The following is a 21,086-nucleotide window of genomic DNA, read 5'->3' as shown; positions in this document are numbered from 1 at the left end:
TACTGTGCTTTTATAAGTTTGAATATGAGTCTTTTCTTTCATTTTGCTGTACAGACCTGTGCACAGCAAGTTGACATCCAATCACTGAGCTGACATGGGTTCTGGTATAGGACCTCTTTTCACTCAACCACCATTGTCGAAAAGAAGCTACATTGATGTGTTCATCCCCATGGGGTACCTCAGCCCTGTGTGAAGAGTCAATCAAAGTCCTACATTAAGGGGCATAACAAAACCCTTGTCACAAGCCGATAGGGCCGGGCTCGACAGTAACGGTTTTATAGCCTCTGGTTGCCCCCTTTGGCAACCACCTTGTTAGGCTCCAGTCAGACCCAGAACTGAGAAACAGGCACACGAACACAGATGAGCAGTTTACAGTGTTTATTAGAAACAATGTTTGATAGCGGAGGAGGGAGGTGGCCAGGATAGCTGCTCCAGGTAGGGTCGAAGCCGGAGATCAGAAGGCGGGTGTGTGGCCAGGCAGCGAAGATGACGACTGGGTGGAATGGCTGGTTGAGAGCGGAGCGGCGAGGTGAGTAGGCAGCGAGGAGGCAGATGAAAGCTGGTGAGCAGCGGGTCCAGAGGCAGAATCTGAGCAGAGAAGGAATGCGTGAGCCAGAGCACAAATGAGGCAACAACCAAACTGGAAACAGAGAAAACAGGGATAATTCTCTCGAGCACAGAGTAGAGCCACGTTACCACGAGAATGGTTGCAACGAACTGGCGCTGAAGAGCTGAACAGTTGATAACTGTTGGTTGCTCAATAATGAAAATATGTGCACAGTCTTGTACCTTTGACTTTTTTGGGGATTTTGTGTTAATTGTTTCATTCAAAATGATATGCTGTATGCTTATGAGTCACTTCATAGCTGGTTAGCCTAAGACATGGTCTAGAGCTCTTTATATACGGATTTTCCAAACATCAATAGGAGAAATGAATGGGAAATTTACTTCCGGAACCCAAGGTCTCTCGGAGGAGGGGCGGGACTGTTGAGCTCTATTGGCACCAATCACAACTGCTGAGGCGGGCTTTAAGCCCGAGACACACCAAGCCGATTATCGGCCGTTGGACAGTCCGTCGTCAGTCTGAGGGGCTGTCGGCGTTTATTTTGGCTGGCTTTGAATTTCCGGAGAAAACAAACCCATGTGACGCGTTCGTCCAATCAGCTGCCGGTTTTCATTTCTTGGGCAACAATACAGATTAGCGCCGCCTGCTGTTATGGAGACGTATTACGTTTCTCAAGTCGGTGTCGCCACAGTGTGTTCCGAGGCAGTTTTTTGGACCTTTGGGACCCGACTGATCGTTCCGACTGGCTTTTCTGTTGACGGTCGGCCGTCTGGTTTGGTGTGTCTCGGCTATTACACGATAGTGCAGCGACAGCAAGCAGCTTCTTGTTTATATTCAACATGACGGCCACCTGAAGTGCAGCAACCCATTGATGCCGCTGTCACTGCTACGTCACCTGGATCGTTGGTGTGATTGGTTGAAGGACTATCCAATTGCGCTCAGAGGCATTTGAGCGGCGTCCATTGGTGACGCCCCTTTGGAAATGAGCTGCGAATGAACCTTGCCAGACTTATTGTCTAGACTTGTTATTGTAAAATAACCTCTTCTCATCTGCTTTTGTCGTTTAACAGCATCTTACTGGTAAAATAAGTAATTATTGTTAAAAGTTATTGTTATTACATTTTTAATAATCATTTTAATTTTTAATTACATTTTTTGTGGTGATCTGAAAATTTATCCAATCCGTGACTCAAAACCGTGATCCGAACCGTGAGTTTTGTGATGGGTTGCACCCCTATTTGAGACAGATGGGAAGTTATATTGCAAGCCATTCCCTCATTGTTTTCTTATTAAAATGTGTGTTATAGTTATTACATATGAAATGTATTGCTCCGAATATTGGCAGTTTAAAACATGGCAACCGTATTATTAATGTCAGCAACCAAAAGCTGATGCCTGGTTGCCAAGCCTGGCAACCACTTTAAAAAGTTAGCGTTGAGCCATGGAGCGGATCTTTCTTTGTACCCACACAAAGACTGGATAGGAAAAATATGTTTATTTCCTTTCAGGATGCTTACATTTCCCACAGCCTTCACCAATAACGTAGGTTAGTCTGTATGTAGCCGGAGAGGCGAACCACGTAGACACTGCTCTTCAGCTCATCGCTTTGAGGGCGCGGTAATAAGACTCAACACTTTTGGTCAACTCTTCTCTTCCCTTATCATGACTATAGTGGCTGGATAGTGAGAGGAAAATTTTCAACAAGTTAAAGTGAGGGGAAATAATGAAATGCTGACCTTAACCTTCTGCTTTCATTTCTGCACTGTAGAGTGATTGATTGATTGATTTCTGATTGATATAACATGCTAAAGGAAAATACTTATTTCCAGCACGGTCCTTGGTTTTACACACATGAAACAATATACAAGAAGCAAACAAACCAGACTAAAAAGACATACAATATGAGGAGGGGGCTAAAATAAAAAAAAACATCACGTAAAAACATACTAAATAAAAAACAAAAATGCTGTAAAAACTCTCCAATTTATCAATAAATATTCACCTTGTTCCATAAAAGTTGCTTGACCTGTGTTTTAAAAATCCCTCGTGATGATAGGAGTTTTGTAGCATTAGGCAAACTATTCCATGCCATGATACCAGTGTAAAAGAAAGAATTTTTAGTTGCATTAGTAGCTCTAAGAACTATGCAAGATCAGATGCTGACCCTAGTATTGCTGCGTGTGGACGATGGTTACATTAGGGCATAAATATTTGGGGGCATGACCATTAACAATGTTAAACATATGGTTCAGCTTAAGTTGTTCTACTCTTAGATGTACAGGTAGTAGACCAGCTCTTGTAAACTCCTCCCTACCTATATGAGTATGGGGGGTGCTTTCAATAGGTACCGAATAACATTGTTTTGCAGCACTTGGAATTAGTTTTTAAGTAGACAGTCAAAAGGCTTTATTTGTCTTAATTAGGGACAGGTGAAGGAACATCAGCACTAATGCATTATCATCAAAGAGGAGTGCTACTCTGGATAATTAAAACTAATTAAAATAATGTTTTTCTCAATTTTCTTCAGTTTAATGGTTGTTCCGTGCTGGCACTTTCTCAAGGTCCATGCTTTCATCCACTTAAGCTGATGGAAAATTGTAATGGAAACACTTTGTTATATTGGCTGTGACATTTGAATCCAAACTCTGCTTGATCCCTGCTGTGGACATGAAGGACTCACATCTCATATGTAGATTGCGTCAAAGGAAAATGTGACAGCAAGTGAAGACAACATCGGAGTTGAGATGAATGCACCACCAGTCCTCAGGACTCAGAAACCTTCTGGCTTTTAGTCAGCTTTTCAACATCACAATGTTTTCTGGGTACGAAGAACAAAAAGCTGTTCTAGGAAATATACAAGAGAAGGATTCTATGCAAAACAATGAATACAAAACATTATTAAGGCCACACAATACTTGTGTACAAAAGACATGCAAACTAAAGAATTGACTATAATTCTCAGTTTATATTCAAGGTAATTTACGTAAGATGAACAGTGTTTGCTGCTCTTTTGATACAAAAACCCTCATTTAGACAACAATTGCTGTTTGCACTGCAGCCAAAACTGTACATCTTGTGTGTTCGGTGGCCTTGTCTGTTTGTTTCAGATAAAAAGGCCTGTTCCATTGTACTAAACTTGGAGGGTTATGTATAAAAGTAGTTCCTTTACAGTTCCACTAATATGGGAAAATCAAATTACTGTCTGTGTTTTAACTTCAAAGTCAATGTTTTCATTTAAATAATCATGTAAGACTCTTTTAGACTAGAGTTTATTAAGTACCTTTGGACATAGGTGGACAGAAGCAACAGCTTTTTTGTTTTTAATTTATGTATTTACTTAGGTGCCATGTGCAGTTTAAACATAAATGTCACCATTTGATACAATATAGCAGATTATAGCTTTGTACTATTTCACATCTGCAGTCCCTTGGCAGACAAGAAAGAAAGGTTCTGGTAAGTCATCTTAAGTATCTTAACTCTTCTTTTTTTATCTCTTTATTATAAAATAGTTAAACCTGCAATAGCAGATGTTTTTGGCCTCTTGGGGGCAGCGGAAATAAGTTGTGAAGACTTTTTAAGTTGATATGATGAAATTGTTAGCAAACAGTTGCTAATTAACACATCCAGCAGTTACATTGTGACATTAGCATTTCTTTGCCTTGTTTCTTGCCTTTGTGTATTTGGCCCTTTAGCTGCTAAATGCTCCACTATGTTCACGCACTAGAACTGTGTCTTTCTGTCGTTTTGTGCTGAGCAGGTAGTGTACAGTGGAATTATACAGCTTTTTTGCTCAAAACAGAAAGTTGAGTTGAAACAGCAGGGCAAACAAACACGATCAATATAATAACAGCAGCTGCTGACTTGACCAAAACAAAATCTTAAACGTACAGGCTTAACATGTATAGGCTGATTACCACTTGGGTGTTTAATTTGACATATTATATATTATAATGATGTGCCCTGTGTGTCCTCAAAATCAGCACCTGTCAGTCATTTCTTGATAATTTGTTGATAGGTTAGATTATGCTATGTGTGGACGAGAGGACACAGAGATTATGTTTCAACAAAACAAGGAAACCCTGGATTTACAGGGAGAAAGACACGCTCAGAGAGGCAATTAGAACCTTAGAGCAATGGGCTACCAAGTATTCAGCCTAATAACATGCATTGTATCCTTTGAATGTGCTTAAGAAAGATGGGAGCTAAAATAAGCTAACTGATCCTGAGACAGTACTCCTTGAGGCAGTGCTTTACAGTCCAACAGGCCGAGTCCAGTCTTTCTATTACATATTAATGTAATATCTCAGGGTTTGATTACAGCTGCAAGCAAGTAAACGCAATTATATACCAGGCAGAGAAAACCTTGCAGCCCTTTAGGTCAGGAGAAACATAGAGGCAGTGTTCATTAAAAAGCTTGTTATGTGAAAAGGGTGTGAAACGTAGTGACGGATGACGGAAGTCCCTGCTGCAGGTGTGTAAATATGTGTCACTGTGGGGAAAAGAGAGGGACAAAAGTGTAAAAAATGCACGTCCTCTGTACTCTTATAAATATAATTTTTTATTAGATGTCTTTTGTGCTCTCTTTCAGATACAATTCCATATGTAATATTTACATTTACATAATTTTACATGGTTAAATTGAGGACAGGACACATTACACCCTGGTTTTGCAGAAATGGAAAGTGGAGGAAAGGAGCAACAGCTTGATGCTGAGTGCAGCGGAGAGGGGTGAGAAGAGCGGTGAAGAGATGAGAGAGGACCAGCAGAGAGTGAGAAGCTGGTGCTGTGGAGCTGCGATAAATGCAGTGGCGGACCTCGCTGTCCAACCCAAAAGTCTCATAATCTCGACTGGGGGTCTTCAGCCTTTTAAATAAACAAAGACAGGATTTTTCTTGAACACACACACACACACACACACACACACACACACAAACACACACACAGGATTTCTGCCGAGGCTTCAGTTTGACTCTCTTGCTCCTCTGGAAAACAAAGACTGCTCTAATTATATAAGTGCAAATATGATAATGGCTATGTTACATACAGTGGGGGAAATAAGTATTTGACCCCTTGCTGATTTTGCAGGTTTGACCACTTACAAAGAATGCAAAAATCTACAATTGTAATCATATGTACATTCTAACAGTGAAAGACAGAATCCCAAAGAAAATTCCAGAAAATCACATCATATGAATTTATTAAAATTGATAACCATCTGATGAGGAAAAACAAGTATTTGACCCCCTGGACAAACAGCATGTTAATATTTTGTAGAAAAGCCATTATTGGCCAGCACAGATGTCAAACGGTTTTTATAGTTGGTGACAAGGTTTGTGCACATTTCGGCAGGGATGTTGGCCCACTCCTCCCTGCAGACAGCCTCCAAATCATTCAGGTTCCGAGGTTGTCGCCTGGCAACTCGAATTTTAAGCTCCCTCCAAAGATTTTCAATCGGATTCAGGTCTGGAGACTGGCTAGGCCACTCCAGAACCTTGATGTGCTTCTTCTTCAGCCAATCTTTTGTTGCTTTGGCGGTGTGCTTAGGGTCGTTGTCGTGCTGAAACACCCATCCTCGACCGATCTTCAGCTCTCTCACTGAGGGAAGGAGATGTCGGTCCAGAATTCCACGATACATGGCCCCGTCCATCCTCCCCTCAATACGATGGAGTTGTCCCGTCCCCTTTGAAAAGCACCCCAAAGCATGATGTTGCCACCACCATGCTTGACGGTGGGGATGGTGTTCTTTGGGTTGTACTCTGTGTTCTTTGCCCTCCAAACACGACAAGTTGAGTTGAGGCCAAAAAGTTCTATTTTGGTCTCATCTGACCACATCACCTTCTTCCAGGCCTCTTCTGAGTCGTCCAGGTGGTGAAAATAACTTCATGCGCCTGTACAAAGCAGGGGGACAGGATTTCAATCCATGACGGCGAGTGTGTTACCAACTTTTGTAACTGTGGTCCCAGCTGCCTTCAGTTGATTCATCAGTTCCCCCTTGTGGTTTTGGGATGATTCCTCACCGTTCGCATGATCAGGGACACCCCACAGGCAAGATCTTGTGTGGAGGCCCAGATCACGGTGGTGTGGTGCTTCTTCCATTTCCTGATAACTGCACCGACAGTTGATCTTTTCTCTCAAGTTGCTTTCCGATTCTCTTGTAGCCCATCCCAGCCTTGTGCAGATCAACAATCTTGTCCCTGATGTCCGTAGAAAGCTCTTTGGTCTTGCCCATGGTGGTGATGTTGGATGCTGGTTGTTTGGGTGTTGACAGGTGTCTTTTATACAGGTAACGAGGTGAGGCAGGTGTATTTGATGTAGATAATTGGTTCGGATTGGGGCTGTGTCTTAAAGAAAGACTAACTGGCTTGTAGGAGCCAGAATAAGGGGGTCAAATACTTGTTTTTCCTCATCAGATGGTTATCAATTTTAATAAATTCATATGATGTGATTTTCTGGAATTTTCTTTGGGATTCTGTCTTTCACTGTTAGAATGTACATATGATTAAAATTGTAGATTTTTGCATTCTTTGTAAGTGGGCAAACCTGCAAAATCAGCAAGGGGTCAAATACTTATTTCCCCCACTGTATGTGTGTGATTAGAGCAGACCAGAAATCACAGTGTAATTGGGTTTCACTGTCACACTCCTCTTTTCACCTACTTCTTTGCGGATCCCACTCTCTTCTGGCTCTGATTTCGAGCTGCACACGGGAGAAGCTGGCCTACAAATCATCAGTGCATCCGAGCAGTTTCAAAATCCCACTGATTGGCTGAACAGGGGCTCTACCATTCCAGGTGAAAGAGAAAGTTATTGAGCTGTTATTGATTGACTCAAGGATGACTGTGGAGGATGTTTACTGTCATGAACCAAAGGGAAATGAGGCCACAGGAGATGACTGAAACATATTTTCAACTTCTGTCTCCTCTTTGACAACTGCTCACTCTCTTAGCTCCCTTGTGCCCCTCTCTACACAGTATCTCCTCACTTTTTCACGATTATTCTTTCAGTGGCAGGAGAACTGCCCTGCATGAATTAGACGGCCGACTGAAGACGTGGATAGTACAAGAAATGGAGAAAGAAAAGGCAAATGGCGTACAAGAAGCTGATCAATGTGGAAAATTGAGCATTGACCTGAAGAAAGGAAGTGATGGAAACAGATTCAATAGGAAGCGATGACAGAGCAAAGCCTCCCAGACTGCAACTGAAAACACTAAAGGATTAGTAAATTGAGAGTTTACTGTAAATAGAAAATAAAATGCATCCCTGTATTTCCCATGTCCCCATCTAAACGTGTGCATTTTAAGCCATTTGGAGAGCAAAAATGTAGCTTAAAACCATGTGAAAATGAATAAATGAATCTACCAAGCAGTATTTCGTAATATAGTAATATGAGAATCAGGTTAAATGTTGTACTGAATGATCCACAGTACAATCTGGAAATACAGAAGAGGCTGAAATGAAATGGCCAAAACATCTGAAAATGAATGTAATAAATCTGAATATGAATGTTCCATAACCTCTCTCTCTCTCATACCTTTCTGTCTCTCTGCCTTCAACATTACATTACATTAATTTCTTTCTCTGTCCCTGTCCTTGTCCTGTGTGTGTGTGTGTGTGTGTGTGTGTGTGTGTGTGTGTGTGTGTGTGTGTGTGTGTGTGTGTGTGTGTGTGTGTGTGTGTGTGTGTCTTATTAGCCATCGATGAGCCGAGGACCAAATGGTCAATTTCTCCTTCAGATCTAAAAGGTCTCAGATAAGTCTCACCCCTTTTGATGTTGAAAATCATATACTCTGCCTCCTTATATTTTACATTTCTCTGCCTCTCTCACGCATTTTTCTTTCACTTCTCTCTGGCACCGCACGTCATCACGCTGCCTCATAGAGCACAAAAGCACTGTAAAGGTATCAGTGTGGAGGGCCTATTCAGTGTGTTGCTATGCCTTTCCTGCTTTGTGTGCATGCCCACTCACATTGGTGTTCAAGCGTGTTTGTTAGGAGAACAGCTAAAGGTCAAGCCAACTGAGCCTGCAAAACAACTCATCAGACAGAACCTTTCGTTCTGAGCTTGCTTGTCAGGAACTGAAAAAACACACACATGCTTTGTATTGTGTTGTCTTCATCAGTTATAGTGTGCAACTTCCTGAATGTATTGTTACACAGTGGTGTGTGTGAACATGCAATCTGCAGCTTTACAAATTGTTAAGGTGCTGCCTAACACACAATATTAAAGAGATGCGAGAAAGAAACAGAACTGACTTTGGTGATTCAAGGTTTGTGCAGTGGTGGATGGTGGGGGTGTATTATTATGGGAATACATTGTAATATTTGTTCTTGCCAAGTTATTATTACACTGGCACCTACATAGAGAGGACCAGGTGGATCCTCTTCCCCTACATGAATATTGTTCTTTGTGTGATGCCATATGTGCACACAACGCGGTGTGTTAAAAATTCACTGTGGACTTCATCGTTTTTCATGGTTTTTACTCAGTTGCTTTTTAAATACTGCAAAACTGAAAGTTCTTGATTTTGTAATAACTTCATATTGTTCAAGATTTCTGCATTTTGAAATATCGTTTATGGGCAATTGGCAAACATTATGTCACCAGGAGGTCCATTGAGTAGCTGTTGTAGGACTATTTTCATATCACACAATCCTCAGATGGAGTTAGCCAAGAAATATAATGTTCAAATTCCCATTTTTCTGAGCACTTTAAGGACATTTAGTCCATGTTATTAAAGTTTAGAGATTGTAAGTTTATTCTTGACCTTGGGAACAATAGCAAACACAATCACTGTAAGGTCCATTAAATATGGTATTGAGTTGATGTTGTTGTTGTTGTTATTTTCTTAAGCCCTTTGAAGGAAATTTTTCCAATTACTTGTTGGATAAGAAGTCCTTAAAGTGCTCAGATATTTGAACATGGCTCGATGACAAAAGGGCAACTCCATCTCTAGATGAAGCTTGTGTTATATGAGCCAAAATCTCTGGATTAGCCACTAAATGGACCCTCTAGTGAGCTTGTTTGTTGTTGTATCCAATCTTGAACTTCAATCTCAACATTTATGGGAAACGTTTTATGATTCGTCACAATAAACTCACCTATTGTATATCAAATGTAAATTGATACTACTGTTACTTCCCTCATATTGTGACTTAAATTGTGTGAAAATGGGAAAGTATTTTGAAGGTCCACTTTTCTAAGAAAAGTGGTTTTAAAGTAAAATATCGATTCCTGTGTCTATATATATGTCAATATATAATCTACAGCAAAGAAATGAGAGCATTGAATGGAAGGTCATGCAAAAATCGAGTGTGAGTAACAGCAGTTAACACATCATGATTTATTTGAGCAGAAAGTTTAATACTTATGAGTATAATTCATCAGCCAGTACTTCACTAAATAGGATGTAAATGTGTGAAAATGTAATTAAAATTGATTTTCTCTGGGTTTGCTCTGGGATTTAGCATCTACCTGATGTGTTAGTTAGCTGATGTGTAATTGGCAGCTGGAGGTTATAATTGGACACGTTTTCCACTGTATTGCAGCCTGGAAGGAACATAAAAGACATCCGCCAATATGGATCAATGCTTACTGTCACTCTTAAAGACATAATTTATTTCTCTTTATTTTTTTGTTGTTGTTGTTTTTACAAATTTGAGCAATCAGGTTTCGGACTAAGAAAACAAAACTTAAACTGGTCCACAGGCTACCTGATGATTTTGTTCAGACCACAGGTAATTTGATGATTCACAAGTCAGATTGACATTTTTTTTTCTTAAATAGAAATGTTTGGAGCCAATACATATAATTTTATAATGAACCATGTGATTATGGTAATACACAAGAGTACAAGTTGAATTACTTGCATCTCTTACATTCTCCCTCTCTCCCAGCTCCACCATCAACATCTGATTGATTATTGGGGCCAGATCTGTCCACCAAATTCCATGTTAATTGATGCTATATTTGTGAGATATTCTGTTAACAGACTAATAACCAAGATGCCAAGTTCCAAACTTGTTCTGGTATTATTTGGCAGCCCAGATTAGAGCAGCCATTCATTGGTTCTTAAACAATTCTGACCCACATCTCCATTACCCATAAAGCTCTGTATTTTGTATACTGATACATAGTAAAACCACTAAAAGATAACTGTAACCCATTTTTCAGGAATACTGAGTCTGGTACAAAATACACGCACACTTAAACACAGCATCAGATCAACCCTGTTTCCTAAAAAGTGACATAACTTAAGTATGTTACGTAGGCAACGTGGTGTAAATCAAGTAGGTTACTCCTGAAAGTCCTGTGGACTTTGATTAGAAATGTATTTGTACATCAAAAACACATGTAATGTAGGACAAAATATCCCTCGAAACGTAATTGAAAATTTTTAAGAGACAGCTTGAGCTGGTCAGACATATCAGGCTTTACACCAATATGGGGAAACCTTTGATTTTCTCCATGCAGAGGTGAGCCTGGCTTTAGATTCGGTGCAGAGAGAGTGATCAGCAAAGTTATGGATAAGTATTATGACAAATTAGCAAAAACTTTACCCTTAAAAACACTTCTTCAAATACTGTACCTACAAATTAGGAGTTACATTTTAACAGCACTTGAACAGTCCCCACGTAGACCTCCACTGTCTAGCCTTGAAAAGGCCATACTAGAGTTAGAATACTAGGTTATTATCTTCCAGGTCGTGGCCAGGTTCCCCTTTTGTATAAAATGATGTAGATAAATCTAAAGAATCCTCAATCAACAATAGATTGGCTTGGTCTAGCCACTTACATGTAAAAAAACAAACTCTGAAGATGACTGGAGGAAAGTTTTCCAAGACGCACAAAGCCAGACTATCAACGTCAGATTTAAACTGATACAATTTATTGTAAATGAAATGTAAAAAAAAAAGAAAAGAAAAAAAGAAAGTGGCCTAGAGGAAGGCACATTATTAATTAAAAATGTCTGGGAAAAGGTCACACAAACTATATGTGATATTACCTCTATTGGGTTGCCTGTCTGCCCATGGGCATTTATCCTTGGACTATGCAAATAAAAAGAAACACTGTATTGCAGCTGCCTGGAAAAGCACTGAGACACCTAAAGATGGACCATAGAGTCTTTCCAAGTGTTTAGCAATGGCAATGTTCTGCTCTGAAAGTGTGTATGAATGTGTGTGATGTCAGCCTCAGAGGACTGAATAACATAAATCATTTCATGCAATAATGTTTAATTTTACTACATAATGCCATTAAGACTGTGCACATGTGCCTGTGTTTCTGTGTGTCGAGGCTACATAAGTAATAAAGGAGAGTCAACCTGACATGCAAGTCTGTGGTCATTACAAAGATTGTCCGTCTCCAAAGACCTTTCTGTGAAAGAAGAAACTCACCATCGGATAATGACTAGAGGTGTGAATCTTCACTGGTCTCACGATTCGATTTGATTATGATTATCCCATCAACGCTTCGAATCAATTCAATATCACGATGCATCACAATGCATCCCAATGCTTCTCGATGCGTCACCTCCTCAATATTATTATATATTGCCACACATGGTTTTCATCAACCAATCAGAAATATATGAACTCCACTTTTTATTGTATCTGCTCTTAAAAAAGACACTTCCTGAATGTAGCGGAGTCTGTACACAGCAGACAACAGACAAAAGGCAAAAACAAAAAAAGCAGTGACTGGAAAATCAACAAGTAACATCTTCAGGCAATAATCGATCATGGCCTGTCACTGCATCGATGCAGAATCGTCTAGGTTCACATTGCGATGCATCAATGCAATGATTAATTTTAACAACACAATGATGCAAGGATATGATTTCTGCTATTTCTCTCCTCTAAAGTAGATTATTAGTTCATAAAGTTAGGATAATGGTATAACAAAAACTAATGGACATAGCACTAAAGCTTGAGGATGGAGATTCACTCTTTACCTTGAGAATATAGAAATGTGATAAACTATTCTTAACCCCAAGTTTCACCTATGAATTTATCCAGAAGCTTCTGACCATAGATAGTCTTATATATATGGGAATATATAAATATATGCGGGAATGTACATGACCGAAAGAACGAGATCCAGGGTACAAGCGGCCGAAATGGGTTTCCTCAGGAGGGTGGCTGGCGTCTCCCTTAGAGATAGGGTGAGAAGCTCAGTCATCCGTGAGGAGCTAAGTTTCGAAAGGAGCCAGTTGAGGTGGTTCGGGCATCTGGTAAGGATGCCCCTGGGCGCCTCCCAGGGAGGTGTTCAGGCACGTCCAGCTGGGAGGAGGCCTCGGGAAGACCCAGGACTAGGTGGAGGGATTATATCTTGGGAATATCTCAGGATCCCCAGTCGGAGCTGGTTAATGTTGCTCGGGAAAGGGAAGTTTGGGGTCCCCTGCTGGAGCTGCTCCCCCGCGACCCGACACGGATAAAGCGGACGAAGATGGATGGATGGATGGATGGGAATGTACAGACATACTAAGTTTAGAAGTTCAGAAATGTGTGGTTTTTATAACACCATTTTATTCCAAAATACCCAACAAACATATAGTACTGAAGCATCTAAACAACTGTATATAATTTGGTAAAATATACAATATGTTATCTGTAATTGCATTTGAAAGCCTTCAGTTTTAACAGCTTTGCTAATATTATACAATACAGCATCCATAAATTTCTCTCTGAGCGCCTCCCTGGTGGGACCTGATGAGCCTCTTTTCACTGCGTGCCACAGATTAATTTTCTTTTGAGATTTTCTCAAAGCTAAACTCATTCCCACAACTACATGTCCCATAAACTCCTTCCACTGATGTGAACATTATTTAGTTCTTATCAGCTTTTATTGAATAACACAATTACTGCTTTTATAAAGGGATTGGTTGTGTGGTGATATAATACAAATACCAGAAACGGTTCACATAAGCGATAATAAAGCAATACTTTAGGTGTCCTAAGTGGCCAAAAAGAGAAGCTGCGTTCAAATTGTCACCCATTTTTTAATAAAAGCTTGCAGGCCGACACGTTTGCAATATAAGCATTTCAAAGGCTAATGGAGGGTGTGGCAGCAGAGGTACTGTGCTGCCAGTCTGATCCGAAATAGTCACTGCATATGTTTTCTATTAAACAGTAAACAAGGCGCTGAGCAAAGCATAGTCACACATTTACAGAAGCAACAATATATGCTACTATTAACCCTGGATTTACCAGCACCACATATTCTGCAGAGAGAAAACATGAATACATATACATGTGCAAAACAGCCACAAATGCACACACATACAAGACACGCAAATACTCAAAAAATACAAATTAATAGGCATATATACAAAGAGGGCTAAGGGTTTTGTGTTCAATGCTGGCTACATGTTTACAGAAAAACACTCAGCAGGGATATATTCACATTTCCTGTGACTGAGAAGCCAATAAACCACAAACAAGCCATTTTCTGAAAAATAAAAACAGTATACAAATATTATTACAGCAGACTTTTCCCACAAATCTGTACAAATGTCAACTTCATTCATCACAATATACCCATTTAAATTATGTGAAGACAACAGAAGTAAGTGGGAGCTTTAAACACTTTTTTACTATAATACATTGGCCCTACATTTGTGCATTATACTGTTTAGCTGTTTACAGTAATTAAAGCAGTAGCAGGCAAGGTTTTTATCTGAAAATACCTTTCATTTTTTCACACAACGTGTGGTTGCAGAAGAGAACCCTGTAATGCCCGGTTTACCAAAATAAATTTGATATACCTGCAGGGAATCTTCTCCACTGTGTCGTCAATGGCATTTTTGGTTCTGGTAAGAAAATACATTCTAACATGGTGTGTAACAGATTAATAGAGAGTGAGAGAAGGAAGGCCTGAATGTTCCTGTGTCTGTTTAGGAGCCGTCATAATTGCTGAGAGCAGCTGAAAAGGCACTTTTGTCAGATGTTTGGATGCACATCGAGACATGAAAAATATTCGTGAGGTTGTTCCACTGAAATGGATCATAAATGTTGGAATGCATATAAAATGAGTTATCATGTGTGTGTGTGTGTGTGTGTGTGTGTGTGTGTGTGTGTGTCAGAAACTAGCTGAGTTTTACATTGTAACTGCAGAAAAACATCAGTTTTCTCTATTTCGATCAGCTAATCGAACCCCTCTGCTTCTAATTCTGTAGTCTCATATCATGTTTTTCCTCCTCAGCTTCTCTTTTTACTTCCTAAAACACAGTGATGTTCATCGTTTGTTGGCTATTATTCCTGCGGAGCTATGAATGCTGGAGAAGAGGGCGTAGTCAGGGCATAGTCAGGGCGTAGTCAGGGCGTAGTCAGGGCGTAGTCAGGGCGTAGTCAGGGCGTAGTCAGGGCACCGACGGGGGGAAGTTCAGCCCTGGTTACCATGCAGGTTACCGTGGAGGCTGCTGTGGAGGTTACCGTGGTAGTGGTGGGTCCGATTCCTGGGCAAGTGGGGGGAGGTTGACATGAAGGGGTGGAGCGGTGCAGGTCTGCTGCTGTGTGAGAGATAGGCGAGCTTGGGGGCTGAGGAGAGATCTTCAGAGCGAGGAAGAAGAGGGTGAGAGTCATGGAATAAAGAAAGAAGGCAGAAAAAGCAGTGGGAAAATAAAACAAATGAGGGGTGGCATGTTAATGAAGGTGAGAGGAGGGAAAGGTGGAAACAGAAAGAGAAGTTATTTCTACTCCGGGTAACTTTATGTTTAAAGCAGAGGTTCCCAAACTCCAGAAAGGAAACAATATGGTTCTGCAAAAAAGGTGAATAATAACAAGCCTATTATAAGTTATTTTTTGCAATAATTACCTAAAACTTCGAGGCAGCCTTCGCTGAATCTTTCCTCATTACTTCCTGTCATTCCCCCAGCAAAAATATACTGATTTTAAATCATGTGTGTGTGAGGTGCTGCTGAGAGGTCTATCTGTATTTCTTACTGTAATAAAAAAAAATGCACAATGACATACAGGGAAAATAAAGGTCAAGTTACAATCCTTAATATTTTCGTGAAATAAAACCCCATTAATGATAAAAATATATGAGTGTTCATTGTTAGTGGCGGAGTCCAGCATTCCCCTGCTGGATTTTTTTAATTGTCTTCACACACGAGGGCTTCACAGGAAAGGATACAGCATGTAATCCCTTAAACTGTACTTGCTGTAATCACAGTAACCACATGTTTGACCAAACCATCAGGGCCAAAATCTTTTGGATTACAACTTTAACTTTAGGTTTCTGTTTTTCCTTCGAATCCTTCCCCATTTCTAACTTGTTTCAAGAAATATTTGTTGGTTGAGAGGATAAACAGAGAGAGATATGCTGAGACAAAACATTATTATTGTCACATTATTTGTGACCATGAACATGAACCAGGCAACCCTTTCGGGGTTGGTGTGTGTATGTTTGTGTGTGTGTGTGTGTGTGTGTGGGGGGATGTGTTAGTATTAATTTGTTTTTGATTGCATTTCTGGTCCCATGAAGACTTTGAGAATAACCAGAGATCCATACATCGATAATTGAGCACTTGGACTCACTAACATATACTCTGTATGTACTCTGTGACTTTTGGAGGAAGTTGTAGTATTGATCACCGTAAACCACTTGAAAGAGCTTTGGGAGAGTCTCATCAGGGCCACTCTGACAGTCTAATGCACCTCACAGCTTCTGTACAAGTCATCTAATTGGTCTTTTCTAGACCGCCCTCCTCTTTCTGACACAAACTCCCACCTTCAGAATTTTCCTCCAAAGCAGCGCTCATTTACCATCCTTAATTAGTTGCTCAAACCTGCCTGTTGATTAAAGCTTCAGTGAGAACTATTTTATATTAATGAATGTCCGTTACATTCAAGCCGTTGCCAAATGAGTTGATACAAAGCTAATTAACACTTTCAGCTTCACAAAACACTCTGTATTTCTCAGTATGGCTATGTTCAGAAGATTATGTCGTCCGCAAACTCGAGTGAAGATACTGTAATGACCTCTTCTGAAGAGTCCGTCATGTTTTTTAATCCTCCGTGTCCTCCTTGGCTACTAGCAACTGCGTGGAGGAGGGGTGGGGGCGCGTGCACGATCATGGAAGGCTTGTGTCATGTGGATGCAACAACAGTGGCAGAAACTACACACTGTAGCTTTAATATAGACACACAGACAAACACAATACCTGGCTGCTCTGGGGATCGTGGTAAGCCTGGTTGCGAGTGGAGAGACGGATGCAGTCGTGCGCTGTGGTTTTCTCAGTGCGTGGAGCACTGGGGTCGCCATCATCCACACCATTGGCCTTGCACCTCACACTCCTTACACACAGCACCTGCAGGGCCACAACAGCAATTACCTGTAGAGACTACATCTGAAATCTCCAGGAAAGACAACAGTCATTGTGTTAAAGGTCCGCTGACCATACGTATGTAATAAGATAAGGAGACAGCATTTGACAACCAGGCTAGAAACAGATCAGGTCAGAATGTACACAGTCATTTTGGACACCCTGTCACACATACCTGTATACTCAATGTACAAGTTGTAGTCTCATTCAAAGATAGTTACAGTAAAGCTGCTATTTGCTGATCTTTTCGCATCTTTCATATTGTTCTAATGACACAAGTTTTGTCTTTTAGAAAAAAAATGGAATAAATATTGATGCAGTCTATTGTTGCATTTAATTTAATTTGACATTCCCTTGCTGACTTCCCCTCGGCCCTCAGCGGAATCCCCGCCGCTATCATAAGTGTTGTTCCATTTGTCTGAAAAACTAAGGTGAACTTTATTGCCTCTGGATGGAACCATGCTAAGCTAAGCTAAATGACTGCTGGCTGTAGCTTTATGTTGAACGAAGTGACATGACAGTAGTAACAAACTTTTAATCTAACTCGTGGCAAGAAAGCAAATAAGTGTATTTCCCCAAATGTTGAACTGCGTCTAACTTCACCTTTACACAGTTTTTATACCCAGAGGACATTCAACCTACTTTTCTAAAGCTCTGTCTGAAGTTGTCCGACAAGAAGCCGTACAGCACCGGGTTGGCACAGGAGTTGGCGTAGGATAGAATGACAGCAAAGAAGTAGATGCCAGCAGTGGCGCTGGACTCTGGTATAATGACCACCAGATTGACAATGTTGATGATGAAGAACGGCAGCCAGCAGAGCACAAACACCACCACGATCACCACCACCATCCGTGTCACCTTGCGCTCTGAACGCCGACGCTTGGTGAAGCCCGCCCGCGCCCCTGATGACTTAATCTGCACCATTATGATGATGGTAAAGAGGATAAATATGAGCGTGATAATGATGAAAATGAAGGGGGGAGAAGGGTGTTGAGGATTACAGAAATGATCATTATGTCAGTGCAGATTACAGTATGAATTTATACGCCCACACATATACCAACCTTGATAACGATAAGTAGGTAGCAGAGGCAAATGATGAGCAGCGGTCCAAAGAAGCCCACTGTGGCAGTGTATAGAATGAAGGCTGTTGACCACACGTTCTTTGGCTCTGGCCAGTTCATGTTGCAGGAGTTAAATGTGTCCTAAAAGGAAGTGAAACCACCTGAGTAAAATAATTAAAAATTCAGCCATTATATCTGCTCAGACAAGGGGGGAGGTAAACATTGGACGTTGAGGCCCACTGGTTTTATAAGTACAAAGCTATGCAGAAATGGGATGTTTGGAGAAATGCAAAATATATTGTCTGCTTTCATGGGCTTTAAAGAAGCACATTTTGCATTGTGGAAGACTGTTCTGAGCTATAAAACAAAACAATGAGCTTTAAGATGCTATAACAATCCATACAGCTGGGGAGAACTACAAAGGTGTGTGATAACATGTTAAAGATTGTTTAGAGCAGTTTTTAATTAAAATTAAAACTGCTAAAAACTGTTCTGACATGTTTTGACGATATGCCTTCATCATTAGTTTGCTGTTTGGCAGGTTTCTATAGATCACAAACATCAGTTTCTTTGACTGTACTAAAATGAAAACTGTTTGATATTACAACCACAAACACAACTACAAAACAACAAAACACGAATAAATATAAACACGTTTTGAATCACCTCCAGCAAATGTATAAGTCAGCTTTAGTTGAAAGTATTTACTGTAATTACATCAACGGAACCATTTCCAGTTTTATGCTAAGCTAAGCTAACCGGTATCAACCTTCTCATCTAATTCTCTGCAAGAAAGTGAATTCAGTGTGTTTTGCTAAATGTCAAACTATTCCTTTAATTCTGATCTTGTGACATGTATTGCATGTTATCATTATTGTTGTTAGTTCGTTAAGGAAATATGTTTGGTGATCCTATATGAGTTTTTGACTGGACTGAGTAGAAAATGACTTAGATGATTTTTTTTTATCAGAGGCAACTATTAATTAAATCCAATTTGCACTTAAATAGAAAGGGTGGCGACCAGGACTGCAGTTTATACCTGAACATCAGAGAAAATGACCACAGGCAGGACCACCACAAAGGACACGGCCCACACGGCTGTGCTCACCACCTTGGCCACGCGGGGGTGTCTCCACTTGGTGCTGCGGATTGGATGAACTACAGCCAGGTAACGATCGATGGACATGACCGTCAGGCAGAAAATAGATGTGAACTGGTTCATGGAGTCTGCCGTCATGACCACACGGCACAGGAAAGAACCAAACGGCCAATAAGAGAGCACGTTCTGTGTGGTGAGGAAGGGGAGCCCGATGATGTAGAGCTCATCAGCCACAGCCAGGTTCAGGATGTAGATATTGGTGACTGTCTTCATTTTGGCATAACGCAGCACCACATAGATGGCCAGAGTGTTACCAGTCAGACCCACCATGAAGACTGTGAGGGAGATGACTGCTGTCATCAGAGTGCTGCTGCCCTGAAAGGGGACACTTTGAGTGGACAGGTTGGAGGAGATGTTGAAGAGGCGGAGGTAGGAATGGAGGAAGGGTGAGGGAGTGGCTGCAGAGGATGAGTTGAAGTCTGATGCAAGGTGAAACCAGTTTGCCTGGTCTAGGGGCTCCATTGTGGTTTTCAGATAAGAAGATGGTGCCACAGAGTCCAGCTGTAGATTTGCTTCCTCCAGTTTTCACTGATTTAGAAGAAAGCCTTTACTTCTGCCATGCTTACTTTGGAACAGAAACAGGAGGAGAATCAGCAGCCACCACACTTCAAGATATCAGATGAAAAGACAGAAAAAGTGGTTTGACCTATCTGATCTATATCTAATCTAGTGTGTATCAAATTGAAGTGTGTGTTGTTTGTGCGCCCAAGAAATAGAGGGTGACTCATAGCATGTAAGTGTGTCCTCTGACCACAGCTGAGAGCCGGTACTCTTTCATTGGAAATAGGCTACCTTGTATGTGTCTTCTTTTTGCGTCACGAGGAACTCCAAAGATAAAGATGTGTTGCCATGTATCCTACATTCTAACAAGTTTTTGATAAGGAATCGTATCCGTAATTACGCACCAGAAAGTCTCATCCTACATGACACTGCAAACACATAATTCATCTGCTGTGTGTCAAGAGGGAGTATTGCTGGAAACAGTGCCAAGGCTTTTGCGCACGACTTGACTAAAAGCTGTTAATAATGCCTGCGTTATGAATACAGGCAATACTGTATATGTATGTTATGTCTGCACTGATTGTATATCAACTCTTTGCTTGATGACTTGTTGTAGCCTACTATCAATGTAAAGTCGTCTTTTTAAATCACATATACACTACAGTGTTGATTTATTCAGAGAGCAAGAAGAGAACATGCTTACTTTGGCGATCAACAGGGAAAGTCCAAGTCTTTCTGTTATCAAATTAGAAGGAGTAGATCCCCTAAACCAAACTCCTCATTGTCAGTTCAGTCTTCTGATTATCAAAAAAATCTCCAATATCGATGGATAGCTTGTGTCCAAGTTCCCAATCGTGCGCTGTCCGCGGTGCTGAGCAGAATGTGTCAGCAGCAGCTCCCAGCTTCTCCTTCGCACTTTAACTTTCTGCCCACAAAGCTCTGCTGCTTCTCTGATATGATGTGTTGAGAGAGAGAGAGAGAGAGAGAGAGAGAGAGAGAGAGAGAGAGAGAGAGAGAGAGAGAGAGAGAGAGAGAGAGAGAGAGAGAGAGAGAGAGAGAGAGAGAGAGAGAGAGAGAGAGAGAGAATATTATACTGCTTCAGTGGAATGGGGCTCTTCTGTCTGATTATGACATAAGAACTAATCAAGGCAACATTTACACAACCAATGTACTACCTATAGATAGCCTCCTTGTACTAGATTTGAAACCCTTAATGTTCACTCCAAGAAAAAAACAATGTAAACATTATTTTTTTTGTATTTTTATGTTATTGGGGCACTAATAACAAGAATAAAAAAACAATGTTTTACAGACCGCACAGTTTTTTTAAATATAGGCCTCTACCAAATGGTTGAGATGCCACTTGATGGTAAAAGTACCCAACATATAATAATAAATGTATAATAACAATTATATAATAATTTAATACCTACAAATACAAAAAAGAAAGTACAAAAAGTAAAATTACCTGTCAT

The 21,086-nt window shown here is 40.6% G+C and overlaps 1 protein-coding gene across 1 annotated transcript; it reads right to left on the bottom strand.

The window, feature by feature from the left end:
• Positions 1-312: 312 nt before the first annotated feature.
• Positions 313-19,572, bottom strand: LOC114562333 (somatostatin receptor type 5). The gene is made up of 7 exons (XM_028588680.1): positions 18,991-19,572; positions 17,952-18,092; positions 17,530-17,802; positions 16,726-16,872; positions 14,969-15,109; positions 390-588; positions 313-335 (listed from the first exon to the last, which is right to left on the bottom strand). Exons 1-7 carry the CDS (start codon positions 19,570-19,572, stop codon positions 313-315), a joined length of 1,506 nt encoding a protein of 501 aa, XP_028444481.1.
• Between the last annotated feature and the right edge of the window lie 1,514 nt (positions 19,573-21,086).

The sequence above is a fragment of the Perca flavescens genome, chromosome 2 (genome assembly GCF_004354835.1).
Source record: "Perca flavescens isolate YP-PL-M2 chromosome 2, PFLA_1.0, whole genome shotgun sequence".
In the NCBI taxonomy this organism is placed as follows: Eukaryota; Metazoa; Chordata; class Actinopteri; order Perciformes; family Percidae; genus Perca; species Perca flavescens.
The sequence above is the reverse complement of the archived record's forward strand: the minus strand, read 5'-3'. Positions and strand labels throughout refer to the sequence as shown.